Source organism: Macadamia integrifolia, chromosome 6, assembly GCF_013358625.1.
Source record: "Macadamia integrifolia cultivar HAES 741 chromosome 6, SCU_Mint_v3, whole genome shotgun sequence".
NCBI classification, from domain to species: Eukaryota; Viridiplantae; Streptophyta; class Magnoliopsida; order Proteales; family Proteaceae; genus Macadamia; species Macadamia integrifolia.
In genome coordinates this window covers 16,230,116-16,258,100 of record NC_056562.1, presented here as the reverse complement: position 1 = coordinate 16,258,100, position 27,985 = coordinate 16,230,116, and the positions used below count along the sequence as shown (strand labels likewise).

General features: G+C 36.5%; 1 protein-coding gene across 4 annotated transcripts; it reads left to right on the top strand.

Moving 5' to 3' along the window:
* The first annotated feature begins 14,299 nt into the window (after positions 1-14,299).
* LOC122081100 (putative lipase YDL109C) lies at positions 14,300-27,985 on the top strand. Of its 4 annotated transcripts, none has more exons than XM_042648076.1 (11): positions 14,300-14,482; positions 17,874-18,018; positions 20,280-20,347; positions 24,342-24,412; positions 24,548-24,814; positions 25,850-26,013; positions 26,113-26,168; positions 26,356-26,417; positions 27,251-27,419; positions 27,515-27,612; positions 27,698-27,985. In XM_042648076.1, exons 2-11 carry the CDS (start codon positions 17,918-17,920, stop codon positions 27,800-27,802), a joined length of 1,161 nt encoding a protein of 386 aa, XP_042504010.1. In that variant the 5' UTR covers positions 14,300-14,482; positions 17,874-17,917; the 3' UTR covers positions 27,803-27,985. The 4 variants fall into 4 exon arrangements, with proteins under 4 accessions (XP_042504010.1, XP_042504009.1, XP_042504007.1 ...); XM_042648073.1 differs by lacking the exon at positions 14,300-14,482 and adding an exon at positions 14,499-15,191; XM_042648074.1 differs by lacking the exon at positions 14,300-14,482 and adding an exon at positions 14,500-15,191 and having other exon boundaries at positions 26,356-26,408.

Sequence of the window (27,985 nt, the reverse complement as noted above, 5' to 3'; positions counted from 1 at the left end):
TAATGCTGTTACGGGCATTGGATAGTAATCCTATTGGAATACGAGATGCAAGTGGCAGATCCTTATTGGGTAACCATGGCCCCATTTTAAATAGAAAAATACGTAATCTTTTTTTTTTAATTATTATTATTATTATTATTATTATTATTTAAGAACCTAAGCCAGTTGACTTCAATGAAAAGAAATTGTCGCTAGCCAGTCAAGGAAGCTTAGTGTTACGACCTGCCCAATAGCCCACCAAGCCCATGGACTTAGGCCAATGGGCTAAGTAAGGAGTGCTAAGTGCCGGTGCGGTTGCTTAGAAAGGTCTAAGGCCGTGACATTAGGGAGGATAAAATTTTCCAACAACGAAATACTGATGTAAAAGAATATTTAATTGGAGCCCGAAATGGAATCCCACTTCAACAGGAATTTAAAAAAAATGGGTCATTTATAAGGCCACCTATAAAGAATGCAGAAACATCATCGTTACATAATATCAAATTATACTTAGACTTCCGCCGTTAATTACTGTTAAGTGATGGGTTAAAATGATTGTTGTGCTTTTTTAACTAAAGCATATCTAATTGGACTTTTGCCCCATCACTGTTTTGCCATGTTCTAACCCAGGAGGAACAAACGGGTTCATCATCGTCGGCCTTAATCCGTCGGTCCCAATCGAGATTGCTGGTTTCTCTGTTTTCTGAGATGATTACAGTTCGATATTTGCCGGAATTCAGGGGGTTGAGTAGCAGCTTTGCCATGTTCTAACCCAGGAGGAACAAACAGGTTCATGTCCCGATCGAGATTGCTGGTTTGTCTGTTTTCTGAGATGATTATAGGTCGATATTTGCCGGATTTCAGGGGGTTGAGGAGGAGCTCCATGATGGCACGGTTCCTGATTCCTTGTAATTTGTTGCTCTTCGATCTTTGAGCGGTTGTGAGATCTGAAATTTCTTGGATTTAGGGTATTTTTGAGGGTTTCCATGATCATTTAAGAGTATTGTTTGGATTGAATTCATACCTATTTGTTTGAATCTTTTATCTGTTTTGAATTTAAAGCTGATGGAGCAAGGTAATGGCGGGGATTTCCCGCTGAAAAGGTTCCAATTGGTTACAACCGCGACACTACCGCCTACCTCTAAACCATCGAAAAAGTTAGTAAGGCAGCTGGATTTCACGGCTTACCAGTGCATCGGCAGGTATAATCTCACCGGAAAACCCGCAATCTCACCGGCCACCGCAGCAACAGCAGAAAATAACACTGCCACCATTTTCAAATCGACCTTTGCGATCGAACAAGATCCAAAAGAAATTCCAGGGGAGTAGCAAATGATTGAGGAGAGAGAGTTTAGCAAGGCAGAACTGGTGGAGAAGCAAGATTTTGAGGAGGACCTGCTTATGGATCAAAATCCTCTGTTTTTCTCATTTCTGTTTTTCTTTGTTTTGCTATCTGCAAAACACGGCACGTGGACAACAGATGATCCAATGGTCAATATTAGATGAGGATTATTATATCCAATGCATTGATCTTAAAATTGTTCACATGTCCTATCCTGCTGGCAGAGAAAAACAGAAATAAAAAAAAACAGAAGATTATTTTCCCCTGCTTATTGGAGGTGCACCTACTGCCAGAAAAGAGATTGATGCTACATCTTCCATCTTTCAGGACGAGAATGAGCTGATTGATATGCCTGGTGGTACATTTTCTATTGCACAAGATTTGTCTTGGAAACATGTTGAAGGCCATGCTGAGTCATGTGATTCAGATTCTGATCGTGTGAAGAGTTAATCTCCGGATGCTTCTATGGCTGACATCATGCCAATGCTTTATGAGTTCCATCCACTCTTGGAGTACGAAGCTTCTCAACCTTCTCTTATATCTCTTTGTAGCTCTACTGCTGTTTCGAAGGTTTCCAACAGATGGCAGGATGGCAGTATTGGATCAGAAGATATTAGAGGGTATATTAGATATTTCATCTCTTTGTAAAGATATTTTAATATTTAAAATATATATATTAATTGACATCAACATATAAAGTATATTTTATAATCGTGATTGACGGTATGGGGTTTGAGTGTAATTTAATATTATGCAAGGGTGTCTCTTTCATAATAGAAATCTCTAGGTAGTGTATCATAAATTGCCTTTTAAAAAATGCAAAGGGTATTTATTAAAAACAAAAAAAAAAAATCAATGAAACTTACCTTTTCTAATAATAAGATCAAGTTAAAAATGTCAATTTTTAGCGATAGGCGAAAATGTTTATTTCTCCTTTCTAATTTAACATTTTCTCCTTTCTAATTTGACTTCAACAAACCCAACTAGAATAAGAATTGATGGAAGTTGATCCAATGTCCAATTTCACGTTTATAACTTTGCTTGATTTCATCTCCATGTGGGGACCATCCCCATATGGGGATATCCACTATCCATGAGGTGTGGGACCACCTTTTAGTGCATGGGACCCACTGAATTTGCAGTGGAAGACGGTTGCGAACAACAATGGAGGAGGAAGAGTGGGTCCCACTTTGCTGTATTAAATTTAAAGAAAAAAAAAATTACAATGGTAACCGGTCATGAGTCTGACTGAGAAGTGAAAACCAGTTAACTGGTAAAAAGTGGAGTAATTTGGCCTTTTAAAAACACCAAGGGAAAATGAGATGTAAAAGTTTAAAACTAGGGAGTATCAGAAAAATGAATAAATAAATAAATAAATAAATAGTAGGGGATTTTGAATAAATATAGCCTAATTGCCCCTGATAGTAATTGCCCTTGAAATTAATCATCATAATTCTACAAAATAGTAATACGATTAGCTATGACGTATGGGATGAAGTGTTGGGCAGTCAAAAAGAGTAACATGAATAAATTTTTTTTTTGTTAACCAAGGTATCCGAGCCAGTTTACACACACCTCTACTAATCCTCAGGGAGATTAGCACAGCAACCCACTGCTATGATCTTCACTTAAATCACAGATACACAGATGGAGAATTGAATCTCAGACCGTGCGCCTAATCCACACAATCCTCAGTTCGTTATAATCATCTAAGCAATCCACGAATGGAGATGAGAATGTTAAGAGGGATGTGCATCAAGACTAGAAGAGGTAGAAGAAGGAATTATTATATTATAAACGATTTGGAGATTACACCGATCCAAGACAAGCTCTGCAAAAGCCTGTTGAAATGGTATGGTCATGTCCAACAAAAGCCTATGGATACCACACTAAGAAAAAGTGATCAGATTCAATTAGATGGAGCCAAAAGTAAGGATAGGCCTAAAATGACGATTGACGAATTTGTTAGAAAAGATATGCATGTGGTAGGGCTCAATTCTAATATAACCCGCAGATAGAGTTATATGGGCTCAATTCTTTCGTCTACTACTATTTTAGACCATATCGAATTCATGTAGTCAACTCCATGTAGTTGGGATAATATAATGATTATTGTTGTGGTGCTGTTTTATCTTGAATGCCGATAACCCTTGTTTGGGCATTGAAAATCCCTTTTACCGTGCACCCTTATGGCCTCATGTGGCTCGGCTTGGTTCGGGCTAGGTAATATTGGCTCAATCTTATTGAACCCATTAAATTAGCTAAAAAAATATTTTAAGAAAATCATATTTTCCACTTTATAAATCCAAATCAAATGATTCAAAAGGAATTTAAAACTTTTTTTTTTTTTTTGAGCCAGCCCTCAAGGTTATATTGATTATTTTCCAAAGTATAATTCCAAACCGTTCCAAAATTCACAAGTCTCTTACACCATAAATTGCCCCTCTTCCACTGTTCCAAAGTAACTATTCACTATCGCCCAAAGTATCTTGAGATGACAAAACGAGATGTCCATAAGGTCTATGTTGATTAATATCTCTGTAACTGTCTAATAAATTTTGTTGTTTCTTACCAAAAAATATTTAATTTTGTTGGAACCCTAATTTTATTGGCAAAATGGCATCAGCATGCCTATTTAGGTAGAGTTAGTGAAAAATTAGAATGCGGTTTGATGTGAGGCAAGTGTTTTGCGATCAACCTTTACAACGTTATCACAGTGGCATATTAAGTAAATTGCAATTAATTACCAAGATACTGCACTAGTATAGGATGTGTTTGGTTTGCGTTCTTGGAATGCATTCTAAGGTGTTAAGAATAGTGTTTGGTATCCGATCTCGTTCTTGAGCATATGAATGCGGTATAGAATACAACCCATTCTAGAACCGGAAAAATGACCAATTCCATGTTCTGAGAAAAAGGGAGAAAAACACATTCTCAATTACTCCTACGAACCCGACATTGTCCTCGACCTCTTTTCCTTAAAAATCTAGAAGCCAAGAGAGCTTTGGTGAGAAGAGACATTGCGCTTCAGCGAAGAACCGTGACCTAAGGTACCTTTGTTCCTTCGAAAGACTTCTACCAAGCTTCGATCCTACCTTCACTTCGACCCTCTCTGGTTCAAGGTCAAATTTATGCTCTCTCTCTCTCTCTCTGTTAATTTCTATGTCGTATGAATCAACCACTCTATTTTCTTGCAAGTATTGGAACATAGGGATAACTTGGATTTAGTTGGATCCATATTGATTTCCGTCTAATTTTAGGGTTTCGTTGTTCATTATTTTAAATTGTTGTTGGAGCCTATGAGGGAAGAACCGTGATTCCTTCAAAGAACTTCACTCAATTCTCTGTCTCAAGGTAAGATTCTTCTCTCTTCCTCTGATCCCTTCCTATCTCTTCTGTTCTTATTCTGCCGGACAACCTCCTCGAAATGGCAACTAACGAACCCTTCTCAGGTGCAACCCATCAAAGCTCCCACGCAGCCAAACAACTTACAACCAAACATGCTTACGTACAAACTTCCATCTTTCTCTTCCATTCGTAGTAGAGTGACTGTTGTGGCTTTGAGCCTCTCTTTTTCTAGTCTTTTGCTTTCCTATTCTTGATCAGGAAAAAAAAAACGATGGATAGAATAACTGAAGAAGAGAAGCTTCAATTCGATATTGTCTTCTAATTTTATTTTCATGTGTAGCTTTGCTTTATGTTTTTGGCGTTTTTGATATTTGAGTTGAGTAATTTATTGTTTTTTTTTTATCATGTTACTGTTTCTGTATCTTCATTGATTTGTTATTGGATTTCTGATGAACTTAGTTGAATTCCAGAGATAGGTCTTCTAAAATTAAGCTTTGTTCATCTTTTACTTGAATTCCAAAGATTGGGTTTTCTGAAATTAAGCTTGAGTTCATCTTTTTCTTGAATTTCAGAGATTGGGTCTTCTGAAATTATGCTTTGTACACCTCCATTTGTATTAAGGCCACCCCTGCATCGGTGCTCATAGGAAAGGGACTCTTGTTTTATTGATCACCCAACCATCAACTGATTCAATTATGCAAGTCTTTTTCTATTCAATTTTTTTCTTCTAATTTTGAGGAACATTATAGTTTCTCAAGTTTTCATTGTTTCCCATTTCTGTGCTTAAAGATATTTTGATATTCTTCTGAGAATGCCAATTTTTTTATGTTAAGTGTATGGTTTGTCTTAGAATAGAGCAAGAGTATTTGGAAGGTGAGTTTCTAAGTGTGGCAAAACTTTTTTCTTAGGCTCCATACATTGAATTGAATATTGTAGAATTAATTTGAATGTAGCCAACGATTGGTCAAGAGACTAGGCCTTTGCTTTGTGCATTCAAGAGACTAGGCATTTGCTTTGCACATTCTTCCTACCTTCTGTATCAGCTTCTATCGTGTTCTTCTTTACTGATATGAGAGAGAGAGATCCCCAAGAGACTTGTTGAAGGCACGGAGGCTAGAACAATGGGTTAATTCTTGAACCAATCTATTATGTTTCTCAAAATTAACACCACCCTTTAGATATGATGATCATAGCCAGTTGTGACTATATTGAAATTTGTTTGTGCTCTGTTGGTTGATTCCCATTTGCTTCTTTAAGCTTTCGTTGATCATTTCAAGCAACTTAATCCATAGCAACTTGTCTATCTATGTTCTAAGATCTAGCAATGCATGACAGGTTAAGCATATTCCCCTGCAACACCAATGACTTTCTTATGTATCCATGCGCTTTTGCTTGAGCTTTTCTATTCTTCTCTTTCTTCTTATTTATTGTATAATTATGTTATTATCTTAACTTTAGCCTTCTAGCTTGCTACACTTTGTTTATTAATGTGAAGACTTGAGTATCATTGATAATAACTATGACAATGAGGAGAATACAAGGGGCATTTTGTTCTTAGTTACTACGCAGCAACAATGTGCAAGGGGACAAGTTAGACAAAATATTGCTAATATGATGGAACAAGATGCAATAGGTTGATGGGGACCCATGTTTTTATGACTTGTTTATTTTTTGTACTTTTATGAATTTAAACATAATTCGTCAGATTTGTTGCAGGCACGGTGATTAGGAGATATAGGCGTCGTCGTTTAGATTAACTATGCGGAGGTGGTGAATTGGTTTAAGGAGGATCAAAGTACTGGGCCATGAGAGATTTTTATTTTTTGGTTGGATTTGAAATATTTGAGTAGATGTTTTGTAAGTTTTAATATGGTGAAACAATGTTGTGACCAAGTGGTGGTGGCGCATTAGTTAGCTACTAACTGTATAGATCCGTAATCAACTTCTAACTTCCTGACCCTCCTCCTTGGAGTTTTCCAATGAATTTCCTTTTCTATGATTAAAAAAAAAAATTGTATGCTTTGTTGAGATGGAGACCCATTTAATCATTGACATTATAATATGGTTTTCAAAATTCAAATGTGTTTTCCTACGTGATAAAATATAAAGCTCGTAAAAATTGTTGTCTAATGCTAAATCTTCATAATCAAATCCCATTTTCATATAAGATATTGAGTTGGGTCGAACAATTAAAGAGTAGAGAAGAAGTCGCAAGTAAAAAGGAATTTTAAAAAAAAAAATGGGTTAAGAATTAAAAAATAATATTAATAATAATAATAGGCCCAATACGTGAAGAATGGATTTTTAAGAATGAGGATATAAATATTACACCGAACACAATTCTCATTGTAAAATTAAGAATGCATTCTAACTTAAAGGTGTTCCAAACGGCGTTTTCATTCTAAGTTGAGAATGCATTCTCCATTTTGAGAATACATTCCAAGAATACATTGCAAGAATGCGAACCAAACACATCCATAGGATTATTAAATATCTTGCAACAGATTTTGAAAAAGAAAAACAGAATATTTACCTAAACTCAATTTTTCCTATTGTCACTTGTAACTTCTGCAACTTACCCCTCCATAACCACTACCTTTGCCTCCATCACCTCCTTTCCATCCTCTGCCTCCACCACTCCTTCCATCCTCCTCTTCCTCCACCACCACCATCATGTAAGGATGGTGAACGGGCATTTCATTCATCTTGGTTCGGTTCTCCCTCTCTCTCCTCTTGGAGGATTTATGATCTCTTTTTTCGTTCAATGGGAAAGGTTTATTGGTTTTGTTCCCCCCACCACTTTGGCTCTTACAGGGGGATTGAGGAAACATTATTATTGGAGTTGTCACCTAGGATGAGGGCCTAGAACCCTATTGGGGAGCTCAATTCTGATTAAGGGATCGAGCTCAATTTTGACTTCTTATACATGGTCTATACCAGAGGTTTGGATTCGTCTCAAGTTACAGGGAAGGAAAGTTAGGCACCCATTATGCCTAAAAAAAACTGGTCTTTTTACCAGATACTCGGATTTCAAATATTTTTTTCCTACATTTAAAAGAGTCCTAAATCCACATGTATGATTACACTAGAATGCTTCATGTGGAAAGATAAACATATATTTATATTATTATATTCTATCACATGGCATATATGAATTCTTCTTCTTGCCCAATCAATGAAATGAGAAGTTACATAACGGATATCTTGACCTTTTTTGGAAATCCCAACTCACATCTGAAAGAATGAAAGGAAGGATAGAATGCCACGAGACTGATGATTTAGATGATGCCCCATGTTTCGCAAGTTTATCTGCATATATGAATTCTACATTATACCTTTAGGAATGAAGAGCTTACCTAAGTTTGGTCCTCGATAACAGTTGAAATTAACGGGAAGGTTTTCTGCTTCATATACAAACTTTTCACGGATTCCTCAGCTTAGGGGCAAGGGCTTGACCTTCTTATTTCTTTCTTGGGAGAATCAGATTTTCTAGGACTTTGGTGGAATTTTTAGAATTTCTACGGAAATTCAAAGGTTTCAGGTTTCTCTAGGCATTTCTGTAGAGAGTTTGGGCCTAGGGGATTTTGGGTTTTCTACGATTTTTGCAAAATTTTGGGGCTTTTGCTTTCTTGTGGTATTTCTGTGAAAATTCTGGGATTCCTAGTGTTTTGGGTATTTTGTTGAAATTTAGGACTTTCTAGGATTTTTCAGGTGTTTTTGTGGATATTCTAGGCTTTCTAGGGGGTTTTTGGATTTCTTAGAAGTTCTCAGAGTTTTTTTCTAGATTTTCTGGATATAGTTTGGATCTTAAGATTATGAAGATTTGAACCACTATTTATAGGGGTTAAGGGCAAGGGAATTTTGGTTAGGGTTTGTAGATCCACGTATGGCCTTAGGCAATTCTACCAAGCCCTTAGGTGGTTCCACCAAGGCCTTATGCGGTTCTATCAAGCCAGATTGGACAAAAAACTTTAGTTTTGGCCGGTTTTAACTTCCAGCAGGCGTTTCTACTCATCTGGGTGTCTGACTTTCATGTATCATATATTGACATAATCTTTTTTTCAAATTCCAAGTACTATTCAATAACATGGGAATCGAGCTCATTCTTTCTCTATTCTAGAAGGAGTTGGGTTTGACACCCATTCTTGCGCTATTTCCACACCATTGGCTAATACTAGGTTTGAATTACTGATTTTCGTCAGCTAACACAGGACTCCACTAATCAACATGCAATGGGGCAAGTTGGGGATGGTTGGGGTATTGTCCTGAGAACCAAATCCTCCTTGAGAGTGAAATTTCAAGTCTTTTCAGTGCCCAATATTCATTATCATTTTGGGGAAAATCCCGCAACCATTTCTAGCTCCTCCGCCTAGGCCTCCCCCCCCCCCCCAACAATTACCTCCAACTTCTGTCAGGTTTCAAAATGATGGGACAACGATTACCTTGCCCTTAATTAAATGGGATTGAGATCCTCTTCAATGACTTTCCAACCTCTCACATGCACACATGGAGTTAAGTATCTCCAAGTGTTGGGTTGTGTGCATATGAGAGAGGTTGAAAGGGAAATCGTTGGAGAGGATTCAAATCCACTTAAATGTGGGTCTACATTTTACATTGAATATGTTATTAAATTACTCATTTAGGACCATCTTGTTGCAATCCAATGCAATATAACTATTTGGGATGAGAAATTGAAAGTGGTTTACACAACCTTTTTTAACAAACCCTGACGTGGCATATATTTTTTTTTTTTTTAAAGAGATACCTTATATTAAAGGAAAGGAATTTACAACACGAGGGCAGGCCACTAACTGAAAATTAGCTGCCAAAAAGGGGGAGACAAAAGAGAGGGGAAGAACCTCAAACGGTGGAACAACCAGAATTACAACCATGAGAAGCAAAATGATCGGCAACAAAGTTTGTTTCATGAAAGGTATGGTAAATTTAATATTGCGAAACTGCAACTTCAACATACGACAATCTTCAATGATCGAGGTAATCCTCCTAGGGGCTTCATTATAGTTACCTTGAAGAAGATTAATGATCATCTAAGATTACGAAGAACACCTAATGCCAGAAAGTGTAACCACGAAGAACACCTAATGCCAGAAAGTGTAACCGTTATAATAAAAAAAAGCCCCATAAAAATTGGCCAGTCTAGTCACGAACAAGACCACCAATCCCTACAGGGCCTGGAGATCTCAAACAAGCACCATCCACATTCGCCTTTAAGAAGTTTTCAGGAGGAAATTGCCAGGCAATACGGATAGTAGAAGTAGAGCAAAATTGCTTTTGAGTACAAGTGAAATACTCTCTGGCAAAAAACTTGCTTGATGACGAGATAGAATGGGGAGAGTTAGATACATCTCTGATCATTGTAAGATAACCAAATGTGCCATATGATACTCACCATGAGAGCTTTTATCCAATTCTTGGTAAATGAAGTGGCTCTTTGACTAAGTAAAGATGTAATCCAATTGTGAATGGAAGAACATGGGACATTGAGATGAGAGAAACCAGAAGAATCCCAAATAGATTTAGAGAATGGATAGAGAAGAAAAGAATGATCACTTGTTATTTCCTCTTGAGAGCAGAGAGGACATATTGGATTCAAATGGAAGCCTCTGGAATTCAATAAACTAGCATGTGGGACTCTATCTAACATTAGCTTCCAAAGGAAATCCCTAATTTTTGGAGTTGTACAAATGTGCCAAATCTACTGCCAAAGAGAATTAATGAGAGGCTCGAAACCACGTAAAGAGAGTCTGTCATAAAGTTTTTCTCTTTTAATATAATTAACATAAGAGAACGTCTGTAAGCTATTGCACCACAACAAAGGAGGCCTATAATTGCGGTTTTTTTGCAGTAAAAGATCTAAAAATCCGTAGCAATAGGCTATTGCTGCAGATTACCTACGGTTTGCTATCCGCAGTTACAAGTGTTATCGCTAAGTCTATAGCTACGAATTTCACACCGCAGGGACAGAGCAATCTATAACTGTGGATATATAACTGTGAATGTTTTCGCAGTAAATCTATTACTACAAATTTCTAACTACGAATCGCAGCAAATCTATAGTTGCAGATATTTAGTTGCGGATGTTTTCGTTTTAAATCTATTGCTGCAGATTTCTAACTACGATTTTTTTCACAGCAAATTTATAGCTACGGATTTTAACTGTGAAATTTTATGTCCCAAAATTTGTAATTGTGCTTTTGTAGTGACATATTTTTGTGTAGAAAATTCTATAACTATGGATTTTAACTACCAAATTTGTGCTCCAAAATTTGTAGTTACATTGTTCTCTGTTATTACGGTTAAAAATACTGCAATAAACAATATCTAATATTACTGTGATTTTTAACTGTGATTTTGTTTCCGCAACAATAAAGAATTTTTTTTTTTTTTACATTATTTAGATCATATCATTGTGTTTTTCTAACTGCAGTTTTATTTCCGCATTTACGAGATTTTCTATTACTGCGAATTTTTATTGCAATTTTTTTCCCAAGTTACAAGGTTTCTGTTACTACGGTTTTGAATTCAACAGTAACAAGTATTCCATATTACTGCGATTTGTAGCCATAATTTTATTTCCGTAGTTACAGGGTCCTTTGTTATTGTGCTTTTAAAAATACTGCAACAATAAGTATCTCCTATTACTACACAAGGAAAAACTGCAGCTATAGGACATTTATAGCTGCTGATTTTTAAACCACTGTTAACTATCCGTAGCTACAAGTTTATTTTGTTGTAGTATTGGTACTTTTAATCCATGCAAAACCGCACGTCTTGTCCCAGAGGGGAAAAATCTCTTTCCATATCCATGATCAGAAACCAGGTTTCCCATATTTATCCAGCACTTTTTTTTTTTTTTTTTTTTTTTTTAATTACGAAGTAGGGGGTAAAGGGGGGACTGGATGTGGAACACAAGTCTCAAACCTGAGAACTCCCAAGTGCAAGTGCTATACTGCATTCTACCCTGATAAGAAGCAGTCGATCATATGTCTCCAACGCTTGAATCATCCGTTTTTGGTTTGCTTTGAAAAATAGGGACAATGGAATGTGACATATTGCTAAAAGATCAAACTGCATCTACCCAAAGACTATTATAGTTGATTAGGATCTTGCATCCTAGTTTGGTCGTACAATCCATATTAACAATTGACAGTCTTCAAAGGATTGATACCAAAGTTACCCATCTTGATAAGCTTGTGAAACTTGTTCTAAGTTTTTTTTTTTCCCCAAATATTATCTAAGGTTCATAGGCCATTAAGAGGGCAGCCCAGGAGGGTGGATGTTAGGAAGGGGAGTGTTAGGAATGGGGAGAATCAAATAAACCACCTCTCCCTTGGAGTTAGGCTAGCACTCCAGGATATCTAGGATGTTAGGAAAGAGGGAGAATTAAATAAGGAACTCTCCCTTAGACTTAGGCTAACACTGGATGATGTCATCCAATTGGGAAGAGAGAGAATCAAACACAACCAGGCCAACTACGAGACACTTCTCTAAACTTGTTCTAAGTTAACAAAAATAAAGTTTTGCTCGAGATCAAAAGAGAATTTAATTCCTCGTGAAGTTTTCGACTTCAACCTCATTTGTAGCCTTATCCAGTTAAAAAAATAAATAAATAAATAAATAATGTTTTTGGTAGAAAGCTTATCCAATAAATTAAGGGAAAGAAAGACACAACATGTTCCCAATGTAGATAAAAGCAGTGGTAAAATTGGAATGTGCTCTGCGATGGCAGTTGGGCATGGAATTTAACTCCAAATCGGAAGGCATTAATTAATATAATTTTGTGAAAATTCTGGGCCTGGGCACACAAGGAGTTAATTATCGGCATCAGTATCAGTCTTGGCTGATTGATATGATACTAATCCAAGACCGGCTGTATTGATCCGTATTGGTCAATATTACTCCTATTTTTCATAAAATTATTTTTTTTATATGATTTTACCCTTCATATCGATACAATACTCAATCCCAAATTGGGCCAGGTATTGGGATCGATCTCAACCGATATCAAAACAATATGACCGATATGACTGATTCGATACCAATACTTAAAACCATGCTTCCCCCTTTAAAATGACTTCCATTCCCTCTTGTATGATGCTCCATCTTTTGTCCCTATTGATACCTTCCACTAATTTCTTTTCAGGTAGAAAATTCATCCACTAATTTACAGCATGCAGGCAATGTGTCTATCCCTCTCCCTCTAATCTCTTAGATAATGTTAATGGTAAATTTGGAATATAATGATATGAGCATGTATTTCACAATCAACTTTTACTGATAAGTTGCTTTTACCGAAAAAAAGAAAAAAATTTACTAACAAGTTACCACTCTCGTGTACCAGTTACTTCCAACAGCTTAACAAGATACATAATAATATACTATGTAAATTGAAAAAAAAAATAAAAATAAATAAATAATGAACATAACACAACCTCTTCCTCCAACACTACTCTATCTCATACGTAACCTCTTTTGCCTTAAACATCAACACCCCGCCTCCACCCCCACCGTCATACCTCTCCTCAAGTATTAAAGAATTGGTATTGGTAAGTTATATTAAAGATACGTATAAAAACGTATCGTATCATACTAGAGGTATGTTAAGATAGTTAAAGATCAAGGATTAAAGTATCAGCATTGATCATCGTATCAATAGCTAAATTTAAAATACCAATCAAAAGAATATCGTATCATATCAAAGATACTTTAAACCATGTTTCTCCTCCACTAGGTAATGTTGCCACCTCTCAAATGATATCCCTAAGGCACCACAAATGTCTTCCTCCATGTGATACAACGCAATAGGTTTGAAGTACCTCTCTATATAACACAAGCATTGGAAAGGGACTTCTTCCAAATGAACCAAACCACCTCCGAGTTGATTATGGTCTTCCACGGCTCTACCTAAAGAGTGTTTACGGTTGATTATGGTCTTCCATCCTATTTGGCCATGCAACCATATTAATACTCTTGAGTGAGGGTGTCAAATTGGAACTTCGAATTGAATTGTTATACTAATATATTATAGGGCAAGGGAATCAGTCCTCTATTATTGGACACAATTGGGTCTTTTCACACCAATTATGTCTAGTATGTAGGAGCATGTAGGAACACTTGATTGATAGAATTCTTTCTCCCTATATTATATTGGGCAATAAAATTCTGTCACGTGGTCGCAGGTTAATGGGAGACTGTACAGAAGTATCCAAACGGGGTAGCATGGTCTTTTTGTATCCACCTATATTTGGATGTAAAGCCACACAAGCGGATAGAATTCTTTTCTTCTATTATATCATAAGGAAAGAGAAGTATGTCTGAAAATAATATATACCAAAGTTCCCTTTCTTCATAAGCTAGCAAAACTCGTTCAATTAGTTAACAAAAAGTAGAGAATATATACCAGAATAAACTTTCTTGATAAGCTTGCATAACTTGTTCAACTAGTTAACAAAAGTAAAAGAGATTTTATTAAAATTCCAAAGGAATTTCATGTGTTTTTGGCAAAGGAAACAACCCAATAGGCCCTCTTTTGTAGAAATTGGTAATGGGGAATCCCAGAATTTTTTTCATTTCCTAATTTCTTGACAATTTTCTTTGAAAACATGGCCCATGGATGGGTGATTTATAGAAATTGATCAATTGGCGGGAAGATTTCAAGAAGAACTCTTCTTAACTCTTTCTACATTAATTTATAGTTTGGATTACAGGTCACTGGCTAATGGATTAGATCTAAGGTTTCTGAGGCATCCATCAAGCAATATCAAAAGGGGTATTTTATTTTATTTTTCTTGGGTAAGCTACGCGTTAAGCTTCACGTTTGTCGTAACCAGTAACAAACATCTTCAAATTTTGTCTGATATTACAGATTTTTCTCTCCATTTCCCTGTCCACCTCTTTCCCCAATCTTCTTGGAAACTTGAAGCCTCTCCAGAATCCAGATATCCTTTTCTACTATCTTAGTTTCACTCTTTCACTCTTACACTCTTCAGGGAGAGAATGCAAAAACCGCCGGCGAGCAGAGGAAAACTTTGCCGGTATGCCGGTTCCTGAGAAGATAACTGTGGAAAATTTTCTGAAATAGGGGGGAGGGGGAGATTACGTGGCAGTTAGTGAACGGGCGGTGACGATTTTATTTGTCACACAGATTCGCACTTCTCATGATATGGGAAGAGGAGCAAAAAGCATGATTCGAAAGGTCAGATGATGATGATGACGAGGACGCTAACATAACGGAAATACGAGAAAAAAAGATCTCTCTCTCTCTCTCTCTCTCTCTCTCTCTCTCTAGGCTTTGTCTTATTTATGGCTTCAGCTTCTGCGCCTTTCATCCAAGCTCCGTACGATTGTTTACCGAGGAGGCCGAGGTTCAAGCTTAGGAAAGGTAGACATGGGGGTTCCTCTTCTCATTATTCTTCTTCTTCCTCGTCGTCTTCTTCTTCGACTTCTTCTTCGTCCTTTGATCATCTACGAGGTTTCTCTTCCAATTTCTGCAACTCTCCTGGTAATTCTGATTCTCCCCTGTATATATTCTCTATCTTCTGATTAGCATTTTTTTTTTTTTAAATTCTAAATGGAGGAAATTTTGGATTAGACTTTGAAACTCTTATCGTATTGTTTGATTTTATTTTTTATTTTTTTTATTTATTATTATTATTATTTTTTTTTTTGGGCAGTGGATTATGAATCTAGATATACTGTAACTAGGGATTCAGTTTGTAATCAGTCATTGATCGGTTAATGGTTCTATCCAATTGAGTTCATAGCCTTTCCTCCTTAGGTGAAACCAACAGATATATTATAAGTTTTTCGCAGCAGAAGAATTATTGAATTATTTTTGAATTCGAGAGATCCTTGAGATCAGAATTTAATTCTAGTAGATCCTTCAGGCCTAGAGAGCCTAATTCTATACTTTATTGATCGACATTGTCCTCACTGATGAAACTTGAACTGTTGCTTACTAGTATTCTTTGCAAAAACTACTTTGGTGGAAGGAGTTGCATGGTAATTTCTGAAGGGAGATTTTATTGGGAGGGAAGGATAAGCGAAACCATAAAGATCAGTTTTACGCCGACTCCAATACGCTGGGATATCCAGACATCAGCGAATAGCTGTATGGAGTCTGAGCTGGCCTTAAAAAGTACAATTGCTGCATTCCGTCTATAGAGCCCATCTTATTTTATGAAGCAATAACTTCAAGATGTGTCTACTTTCCTATTCAATCCTCTGGCACTTAAGGTCCAAACTGATAGCGATCCTTCAACGTTACCAGGAAATGGAAATGGAACATTAGCATTGAAGATTTGCATAAAATGAAGCCATATGTCATACAGGAGGGAGTGATGGATTAGGTGTCCAGCATCTCCAAAATGATTGTTGGAAAAGGATATCTACTGCCTATTTAATATCATTATACTCTTGAAATTCAGTTGTTTGAATGTGCCATTCTATTGCAGTCCAAGAGAAGAAAGTGACTCTACAATGTACTTTTGCCATCCAAAAGCTTTTTATGGGACAATCAGAGTGAAATGTGGGATGGAACATAGCTGAAAATGATTTAGCCAAAAACTGACCACTGCCAGTGATAGTCCAAAGCCGCTTGTCATAAGTGTTAGAATCAATCTGTACACCAGAGAGCTTGTTCAGCAGGCAAGAACCATGCTCCTCTAAAACGGGGAGTCTAGGTCCAGACTACTATAAGAGCAGTATTGTCATCACATTAATCTATGATACAGGCCAATTTGTTTTGAGCTTTCCGGAATGGAGCTGGGTATTCTTCTTTGAAAGACTTGCTACACTGCAGGAGTCTAGCTAAACAATTAGTCATGGATGATACCTCCTGGGGTTTTAACTATCAGGATTCACTAGAAAAAATCCTTTCCTACTATTTTATTTCACTCTATATCGGGCATATCCTTAATTATATCATGTAGTCAAACCTTTTCTCACTACCTTGATTAATGCCTGCAAAGAGTTTTAAACTTTCATAGTTCTTTGCTAGTCATTGGAGTAGTCATTAGTCTTCTATGCATATGACATAAACATCACAATCAACTTACCCTCTTCTTTTTTGTCCTCCCCCTGATTCCCATGAACTCATTCTATTCTATTTCAATCTTTTGTATCTTCCTATGCTTCCGTGTCAACATGCACATTCTAGGGACATGTGTTGTCTCTTGCATAGTTGTCAAGGTGTTACCTAGGTGTCCAGGCACCTTGACAACTATTGTCGACTTGGTCACCTTGTTTGTGTCACCAGACACAAGCCCAGGTCCCCTCCAACACCTTGGGTCCTTGACTCCATGACAACTACGATCTCTTGATTACACAACATTTTGTTACGGAAAGCATAACAGAATTTAGAAGCAATTAAAAGGAAGGCTTTTTTCAACCATATCTGAATTTGGTGTCCTAACTTCCTTTTTTTTTCTATTGTGTTATGCTTTCTCTTTCCATCTGATTTCTTTTGCCCTACATCTTTCTAGTAGTTTACATTGATACTCTGACCTTTCTGTCATAATCTTTTGAAGTCTTTTTTTCTTTTATCTTGTTTTGATGTAATATTTCTGCATGTTATTTTCTCAACTCCTCATATATTATAGTTTTCTAATATTTGAAACCACTCCAGAGTAGTGAGCTGATTCCGATTAAAGGAAGTAAAAGAGCTAGGAGCAGGCCTAAGATGACCATCGAGAAGTAGTGAGGAATGACATACATAGTCTAAGTTTTGTCCCAAGTATGACCTCTGATAGAGCTGATTGGAGGCCAAGGATCCATGTAGCTGACCCCATTTAGCTGAGATTTTTCTGACTTGCTGGGCTGTGCCTCTTTCCTTTTACTTTCATTTATGCTGCCTGTTTTTAGCTGAGATTTCCCTGTCTTGCTGGTTCTGTGCCTCGTTCCTCTTACTTTCATCTCCCCTTTTTATTTTTGCAAGGATCCATGTAGCCAACCCCATTAAGTTGGGACAAGGTTGAGTTTGTTGTTGCTGTAATACTTGAAACCATATGTAGCAGTTGAGAACCTGTAGTGTTTGTTGTTCATTGAAGACTGAATTCAATGCATGATCTTAGATATACATTATATTTACATATATCATTATATTAATTTTTTGGCCGGCAATAAAACTGCACCAAGTTTCTTTTCCTTTTCGGCTCTTGGCTCAAGTTTGCTAAACTGTGTTCAGGCTTGAGGATTTCCTCAGAACATCCCAGCTTTAGATTTCAAGCTATGAGTACCACTCAGGGAAATGTTACGGCACCCAAGGGAATTTCAAAGCTAAAAGATGAACCAGATCATCTTCTTGTTCTTGTTCATGGCATCTTAGCTAGGTATGTGCGATCCAAAGATTGCGTTCTCTCATTATATTACTAACTAGAATCTATGAGAGCGATGAAATTAAATCTAATGCTTTGTTTCTTCATTGAAATGGTGCTTTTTATCTTCATCAATGAATGCTGAAAAACATTCTTTGCTTTTTGGTTTCTGATCGACAGCCAGAGGGAAAAGTTAAGAAAACCCTAGGTGTAGGCTACCCTTCTAGAAGTCTTTTCTGTCACTGAATTTAGCAGCTTAGTTTCAGCAGCAGCAGCCAAGTTTGTAATTTTTCTTTCTTATTGAGTCTCTTTGTTTTAGTTTTCAGAAGACTAAGCCCAAGACCAGCTTCTAGAAGTCTTAGCTGATTTTCTGAGATTCTAATTTTCTGTGTTTTTTAGGAAGCAAGTAGTTTCTAAATCTAGATTTAGAAAGTTTTCTTTGTGATTGAGCATAAAGCTGGAGCCTCTGCTCTATAAATATAGGCCAGTACTCCTATTAGTTATCAATTGGTAAGATGTCCAAGAAAACAATTTTTTTGATACCTCTAAGAAGATCTATTTGAAAGGATACCCTTTTTTCCTGTTAAGTCACAAGGCAAGTTTGCTGATGTGTCAAATACCTTGTTTTTGGCCCTCCATGTATGCGAGAGATTTAATCCAGGGCTCTCCACATTTGGTTTCAGTTCCACCAATGTCTAATAAGCCTTCCAGAAATAGCATTCACAATCAACCTTGAATCGTTTTCGGGTGTGACCTAATGCATTTTGGATTCCTTACAGTAACAGTTTCTGTTGATGAGCATTTCAAATCTCAGCAAGATGGCTACTGCATCCAATGCCATATTTCCATCCCATTAAATTATGAGAATGCTAATACTTATTAACCATACAATCTGTAATGTCCACAATACCTCAACTTAAATGTGGATGTTCTGTTGAGGCACCTTTAAGTAGCCATGCTGCCTTTTCACCATTTTGCACTTTCCTTATACCTGGAACAATCTCCATATTGATTCCTTGTAGTGATAATTATTGCAACTAACTGCAATCTGTGTGAAAGACATATTCCTTAGGTTTTCACACAGCAATTTGCTGACTTTCAAGATAATTCTGTGAGGACTTCAGAAATAGTTGACAAATATTCATTTCCATCTTTAACCCCCCCCCCCCCAATTTCTTTAGCAATAAATCAGTGAAAGAACTTCATGTTCTTCAAAGAATTTATCTCTTTTACATGCCAAATAAACCCAAGGTTCCAAATTTCAGTTTCAACGAGGATTCGACTCTGGTCAGCCAAATTATACTGTCGAAATCTGCCAAATGGGCTCAAAATTTGGTCTGTTTCACAAGTCAAATCAAAATGTTTATATAGGTGGTGGCTAAATGATGGAATTTTCCCCTGAAACTTCATATAGGGCCAATTTAAGAATGTTTACACATATTTTAATCATTAGATTGGGAAGAAAAAACAAAGTGGTGGGTTGGCTTTGGACCTTAGTTTGCTATTGTACGCCGTAACACACTGCATCATTTCCTTTTATAGCCTATTCTACACATAATTCAGTCTTATTGCATAATATATTCAATAAAAATAATTGAAATATGCTATAGGAATGAAGAACCATAAAATTGGGAAGCAATAGATAATTTTGAACATTTCAAACGAATTTTCGACCTTTCGTTCATTTCGACCGAAACCTTGTAAACCTGTCAAGTCAAATCGCTGGTGGTTTCATTTCAACCAAGGTCAGAACTGAGATAAACTGACAAAATCTTGGTATTTCGCCAAAGTTTCGAACTATGCATAAACCATCCTGTCACTAGAAAAAAAGGTTGTATGGTAATAAAGGAGTTACCTTACAGAATTCCCATGCTTTGGTTGCCCACATACCAGTATTAAATATATTATTTAAACCTTTTGTTTACAGTTGCCACAGAAAACGCATCTTGACACCATTGAAATTCCTAAACAAGAAATATCAATTTCTACAGGCACACCACTGAGCCTTCGACATGAAAAAACCAGCATTATGAATTTAGAAATTTTCCCACTTGAATTCTCGGTCATTTAATTTGCTAAATTCCCTGTTGATCTAACATGAAACTCATTGAACAAACCATTTATTGGTTTTACTGCATGTGAGATGTGTTTTAACACCTAGAAACATCTTCCTTTTTTCTGGTTCTAGAACTATTTTATCATGCTTACATATATAGTAATAACGTTTCCACATTTGTGGCATTCAAATTCAATCACTGACCCCATAATCAATGCAGTCCTAGTGATTGGACATATGTAGAAGCAGAGTTGAAAAAGAGCCTGGGAAACAAATTCTTAATCCATGGTATGACCTTGTGCAGTTTATGTTGTAACTTTTCTTTTTTCTCCCCCTTTTTTTCTCGAGCAACCTGTTTGTCTTCATTCTTTATCCATATTTACCTATGTTTTTCCCATTTCAACAGTCTAACGTGAAGCATTTATTTATTGGGAAAGGTTGGATGGACTGCTTGTCCACCTAGGTTGGTGGATGCACACTTAGGCACCGTTTGATAACGTTCTGTTTCTGCTATTTCTGAGTTTTCTTGTTCCCAGAAATGGAGAAACAACCTAAAAAGCGTTCGATAAAGTTGTTCCGTTTCACCCATTTCTAGAAACATAAATCAAAATTTATGCCTATTTACAATTCTAGAAACGACTTTGACGAAACAAGTCGGACTTGTTTCGTCGTTTTTAGAAATGAATTTGAGAGAAAAAAAGGCTTTTGTGCCAGATAAATCTATCGACTATTTAAACCTAAAAAGAGGCAACCGAACCCTCTCTCCCTTTTGGGCATCCGATGATACTATTGGGTTTTTTAGTGGCATTATGATGCAGCTCGACGATGGAATTAGTTGCTATCTTTTGACTTGATTTTTATTTACTTCCTTTATTGGTTAGAGATTAGATTAACAGTCTTTTATTTAGATTTGATTTTTATTTTAGTTGCTAACTAGGTTTAGTTTCTATTTTTAATTAGCTTCCAAAATTATGTCATTATTTTTTTTCTTTAAATAGCCCTGTAATGGAGAAGAACTCAGTGAAAAGAATTGAATGAAATTGAAAGAGTATTTTGGGTGAAACCATGGCTGCTGTGAGGCTTGCATATCCCTCCCTCCCCCTTTGATCTTCTTCTTTCTTCTTCTTCTTTCTTTCCCTCGTTATTTCTTCTTATTCTTCTAACCTGGTTCTCTCCCTCTCTGTTCTGGACAGCAATCGCAGCTTCTTCTCTCTCCCTAATAATCTGTCATATTTGCTTTCCAAGGTTTCCCATGGCTGTTCCTGACCAAAAGGCAATTGAAACCCAAGATCCTTTGGTCTTATTGAAAATATTACCACAAGAATCAAAGATTAAACCCCTGCTAGCTCTAATACCACTTGATGGGGGGGGGGGTGAGACCCAAGAGATCCAACTAGGATGGGTGTGGGACCTCTTAAAGATTTAAGCAAACCAGTGGCAAATTTGTAATAACCCTGAATTCTTAAAGGTGCTATTAGGTCACTTAATGAAAAAGGATATAATGGAGAATAAGATTTATTATAAAGGGGCAAACTTAGAACTTAAAGTAAATAAAGGACAAAAGAGAATATGGGAGAAAGGCAAGGGTATTGTTGGAAAAAAAAAAAGGAAACAAAGTGGGAACACCACTCACGATTGAAGGGGTCTTCTTCAACCTTGGAAATTCTTAAAACCAGCGAGAGTTACCCTTGCCCACCACCCCTTTTGATTCCAGGAGTTAAATCTGAACATAATATATGATCTTTTGGGCTTACTCTGGTGGGTTTAATAGAGCCGGAAGATGCAATCCTATGCTTGCAATTTCCTCCCAATCCTAGGCCTAAACCGTGAGAACCTTCACATGGAATAGGGTAACTCTCGCTGGTTTTAAGAATTTCCAAGGTTGAAGAAGACCCCTTCAATCGTGAGTGGTGTTCCCACTTTGTTTACTTTTTTTTTTCCAACAATACCCTTGCCTTTCTCCCATATTCTCTTTTGTCCTTTATTTACTTTAAGTTCTAAGTTTGCCCCTTTATAATAAATCTTATTCTTCATTATATCCTTTTTCATTAAGTGACCTAATAGCATCTTTAAGAATTCAGGTTTATTACAAATTTGCCACTGGTTTGCTTAAATCTTTAAGAGGTCCCACACCCATCCTAGTTGGATCTCTTGGGTCTCACCACCCCCCCATCACATTATGTCTACAAAAAACGTTTTGAGAAACAAGTTTATCAAACACCAAAAAATCCGTTTTTATTTCCGGAAACGTGAAAAGCCGTTTCTGTTGTTTCTAGACACAGAAACAGCAAAAACATTATCAAACGGTGCCTTAGTTGTGCCACGTGGCATATTGGGTGGGGCTGAAATGTGGTTGATAGGTACAACGAAAGGTCACCTACTCACATGTCATGCTACAGCCAAAACAGAGTTGGCAAAGTGGCAGAATGAAACATTGAAATAATTTAGGACTATAAAGAAATGCACACCTATACTTGGACTATCGGGAGGGCATGTGATTGAATTCATGTTTGAAATTTGACACGTAGCCAATCCAGACCATTCACTAGACTTCCAACTGTTGGAACCAAAATCTCGTTGATACTAATTGGAGATATGGACAGAGAAGACCAGAAACATAATAACCCTATTTCAGTGCCTATGGTAGCAGTAAAGAAAGGGGTAAAACAAGCTATCGATTGGAGGAAAAGAGGAGGATAATAGGGAGAAAGAAGAAGAGAAGAATACGTAGTATGAGAGAGAAAAGAGAGGAGAGAGAAGAGACAACAATCTCAATCATAGTTGTCAAGGTGCCAAGGCGTGCCAAGGCGAACCAAGGCATTGGAGGACTGCCTAAAGTGTTGAGGCAACAAGTCGCCCCCCTTAAGGCGACCAAGTGTTATATTTTGTTTCTCTCTTTTCTAACATTATTTAGTATGCTACATATACCTTGTATTATCAAAAATCAACATTAAGTCTTCAAAAATCAACATAAGCCACATTAAATCATCAAAAATCAATATTAAGTCACAGTAAGTAAAAAAAAAAAAAAAATCACATTTAGAGAAATGCTCTTGTTCTATAATAAATTTGATTGGTCAAATGATTTTATTTACAAAACCAATTTTTCAACAAGTCTAATATTACTTAAATCTGAGTTGTAATGACAAAGTTATATCCTAGTCAAACTTATTTTAAAGTGCGTGAATGCAGTTAAAAAACCTGAATGAATAATTTTATGAAAATCAAAGCAAAATATTATTTTATCGGAATTTTAGTTTTTAGCAATGATTTACCATGATAATATTTATAAAATATTCAGAATTGAGAAAAAGCTTAGCATTTGAAAGTTGAAAATCACCCCTACAACCAAAAATCCAGTTTTTGTTCTTGGACTGCAGGGTTGACTTTTTATTATTTTAGAATTTGATTTTTAAACTATTTGTATTGGATTCAAATAGGGGGCATTTTCTTATTTATGAATAATACCTTAAAATAATGAAATAACAAACAAGTGTCAAAATATAAGGCGACATGCATTGCAATAAGGTGATAGTTGCCTTGGCCCCAGGCAAACCGCCTGGATGTCATGCCAAGGTGCCTCCTTGACAACTATGATCTCAACTTATTAAAAACTCGTTAATCTAATTCTATTCCATTCAATCAAATCATGGGTAGCTGGAATAGCCTTTCATACATTTAAAAGAATCAAACCTTACCTAGAAAGGAAGTAAATAAAAGAAAAGACAAATTGAGAATCTCCTATGTGAAGGCTTTTTTGGGGATTCCTTAGCTTACCAAACGCTTAAGGAAATAATAAAAGAAAACCCAAAAAGTGAAGGGAAAGACTTCCTTCGTTGCCTAAACAAACCTAAAAACTGAGTAAGTAACCTATTGAGGCTGGACTCATAAAGTTAATCCGGCCAACTATAACACCCACAATTTGACTTGGTGATAAAAATAGGAGCTCCAGGCTATAAATAAGAATCCTAACTGGTTCCAAAAAATCCTGTATGCTAACAAGATCTGATCATCTCTTGGACCTAGGCTATGGTTGAAGTGCAATTCGAAGAAAACTCAACCCTACCCAAACCAAATTAAATAAGTCCTGCATTAGTCAATCCTTCCACATAGCACACTTGGTGTCTGTCCAGCCATCCTAGGTTGATGGGCCATCCTGCCAACCTTTTGCTTGTTTTCATTGTGGAAGTCCATCAAAAATAGGTCCAAATCTTTTTAGACTTTCATTACGCTCTCAACAAATATTAAAAATTGCACCGTTTTGGTCTGTGTTATCATGCAGCAAGTTCATCTAATACCTACAGTAAAACCTTTAGGGGAATTGATGGAGCTGGAAAACGGTTAGCGGATGAAGTGAGCCTTCCTTGTGTTTTTTCAATTTGTATTTTTTTTGATGTTGATTATCCTTGGAGGATTTGATTATCACCAATAAGGAAAAAAAATATTCGATCTTAAATGTTGAAGTTGTGGTTGCATTGTTTGGAACAGGTTATGCAAGTTGTCCAAAAGACAGAAAGCCTGAAAAGAATCTCCTTTTTAGCCCATTCTCTTGGTGGCTTGTTTGCAAGATATGCAATTTCTGTTCTTTATTCATCAAACCTCTCAGTTAGTGATCAGCCTGGTCTTGCTGATTCTAGAAATGAAAATCCAGAAAATTCAGCTTGCTCTTCAAAACAAGGAACAGTTGCTGGATTGGAGCCAATAAATTTCATTACCTTGGCAACTCCACATCTAGGGGTGAAAGGGAGAAAGCAGGTCCGTTTCTGATGGGTGTAACATCTCATTTGACTTCTGTTCTATTGAGGGAACTTACTCTTTGGTTTTTATTGATGCTTTTTGTCTCTTCAAAATCTGATACACTTGCACATGGTCACTTTTTTTTTTCCAATCATTAATTTTGTTTATTGGATTTATGCTGTGTATTTTCTTTCCTGAGCTGCCAAAAAGGTCATTACCATTCAAATGTACAGATATGTCTAGGATTTGTAGTATAGAATTTTAACTAGTGGGAAGATGGTAGCTGAAACTTGTACTAGGAATAACTTCAACGGTTCAAACTCAAGTAAGATATATAGGTTGTCTTACATTTCAAGAAATATTCGTGCTTTAGTGTTGCAACTCCATGTCTTTGTAAGAAATATTACTCCTTAATTATCAGCCCAAGAAGAGTTGAGTCATCATGAGTTTGTTGCAATGTGACCTGGCATTTACAGCACAAGACCAATCAACAGTCATTCTCCAATATAGTTTGAAAATATGATGAATAAATTCAGAACATTCCTCCGACTGCTTGATGATTGGTGTTGGTATCAGCTCAAAGATTAAATCTGTCATAGCTTATGAGAAAAAGAGTTAACTCAGTAAAGCTCATCTCAGAGAGGGAGAGCGGGGAGCACTTTGGGTTGGGGATAGGCATCAGATATTTGGAACTCAAAGAAATGAGAAATGACTAAATAGATAGCTCAAGGATATATTAATCTCAGAAGTAGGATGCGCGCATTTGGATTTTCCCTTCCAATGGAGCGTTTTTCTCCGAGACCTTTTATGTTGGCTCAATCTCATATGGTATATGGTAGCTCCTTATACATCATTTCAAACTCATTTTTAAGAGCATTAATTCAGGTAGACTAAAGGCACAAAAGTCGATAGTTAATGAATTGCTATGGTGGAACCTGACCTCTATATGCATTTCATGACTGTAATCTTCATGAAACGCCAAAACATTCATGACTGTAATCTTCATGAAATGCCAAAACATCTGGGCTCTAATATTTGTACTTTATCTTCCAGCTTCCATTTCTCTTGGGAGTCCCCATCTTGGAGAAACTCGCTCCATCCATAGCCAACTTTTTTGTTGGCAGAACAGGTTGTCAGCTGTTCCTTACAGATGGTAAACCCAGTAGACCACCTCTTCTTCTACGAATGACATCTGATTGCGGGGATGGAAAATTTATGTAAGTTCAGGCAATGCATTTGATCTAATTCGAAGAGTTAATTTTTTGTTTATTAACATTTGAAGAGCTCATTATAATTTGCTTTTGTTTGCTTTTCAGATCTGCTCTTGCTGCATTCAGATGTCGTATTGTTTATGCCAACGTCTCTTATGACCGTATCCCTCTGTAGAGTTTTTTCCATTATTATTGTTAGTAGTTAATTTCAAACTTATGCTAGGTAGTTTAAATGACTATTTACTTCTAGGGACCAAAAAAGAGGGGGGAATAAAGCTTCTGTTTCAAATTTAACATTAATTTTGTTCCTTTAGTCCTCTTCAAACTTGTTCCCTTAAATATTTTCAGATATGGTTGGTTGGCGCACATCCTCCATCAGAAGGGAGCCAGAACTTGTTAAGGTGATTCATGTACGGGAGATTCCTCCCATCAACTTCATTTTATTGGGGGGTGTTTATACATGAAAACTTTTGCCTTTTTTTGAATTGCCGGATTCAGATATCATGAAAGCATATACACCAACCATTTACAGTAGATAAAACACGCCACTATTTATTTATATATTTATTTATTGGTGGGGTGGGGGTGGGGTGGAAGAAAATTTTTGTGGATTATCTTTTAGTTTGAGCTTCGTATGCCTGAAGTCTGCTTAGTCCTATTCTACCCTCAGATGTGTCTCACTCGAGAACTATTGTAAGCTATGGGTTGTATTATGTTAAGTATGATTTTTGTTGATGGGTACATATCTAAATATATATATATATATATATATATAGCATATTACTGGAAGGAGAAAATTGTTTGCTTCTTTGTTATTTTCTCTTGAATTGGATGCAATAGGTGAGCATTGCTCTGTTGAGAAGAACAAGGAGTAGTTCTATGGTTCTTGTGTTGAAAAAGAAAAGTGTCTTTGACTTTAAAAATTATTATTATGAGCATAAGAATAAGAATATTGAATGCATTTAAGAATTATAGGAATGGTTGATAAACTAAAGTAATTGCTCTCAAGTACTCCTCTCCACATCTACCTTTTTTTGCTTTTGATGTTATCATTCTTATGCTTTAAATTGCTGCTCCTAATCTCATAGTCTTGGAGTGGTAATATTTATTGATGTTTTATCAAAGTAGGAAGAATGCAGTTCAAAAGGTAAGCCAAAATAATGAAAAATACAAGAATGTGAAAATTCACAAAATTCTCATATTTTTTTCTTCTCCACTATATTTTTTCCCCACAAATTGGCAGCCCCCTCAACGCTCATTGGATGGTTACAAGCATGTTGTGGATGTGGAATATTGTCTGCCTGTATTGTCTGATGGTCCCCATTTTCCACGGAAAGCAGAAAAAGCAAAGGAGGCAACACAAAGTGAACCCAACATTCAAAACACAGGAGAGTACTATGATATTATTGAAGGTAAACACTTATCTTAATAAAAACTGTGTATCAAGAATTTACGCATCTTTGGTTCCTATTTTAATTGTATCGATGATTATATATATCGTTGACAGAGGAAATGATACGTGGACTACAAAGAATAGGGTGGAAGAAAGTTGATGTCAGCTTTCATTCGGCATTTTGGCCCTTCTTTGCCCATAACAATATCCATGTATTGCTCCACTCTGTTCGGTATTTATGTTCTGCTCGTTATCTGACATATTTTTTTCTTGATTAATTCCTTATTTTTGATTCAGGTGAAAAATGAATGGCTTCATAATGCTGGTGCTGGAGTGGTAGCTCATGTTGCTGACAGCTTAAAGCAACAAGAATCTTCTACATTTATCACCGCTAGGTTATAGCAATGAAGTTGATTTTGATGCATTTCAGGCTTTCACTTGTATGTAATATAAATACTTTTTATAATTTGTTTGGTCTCTAAATTTCTTCTTTCCAGATATTGTTTTGCTGCCCAAAGGTTCATTACCAAATAACAATATTTGTCCCTTGGAAAGCTGAGATTCACAGATGACACAGTGGCAGTA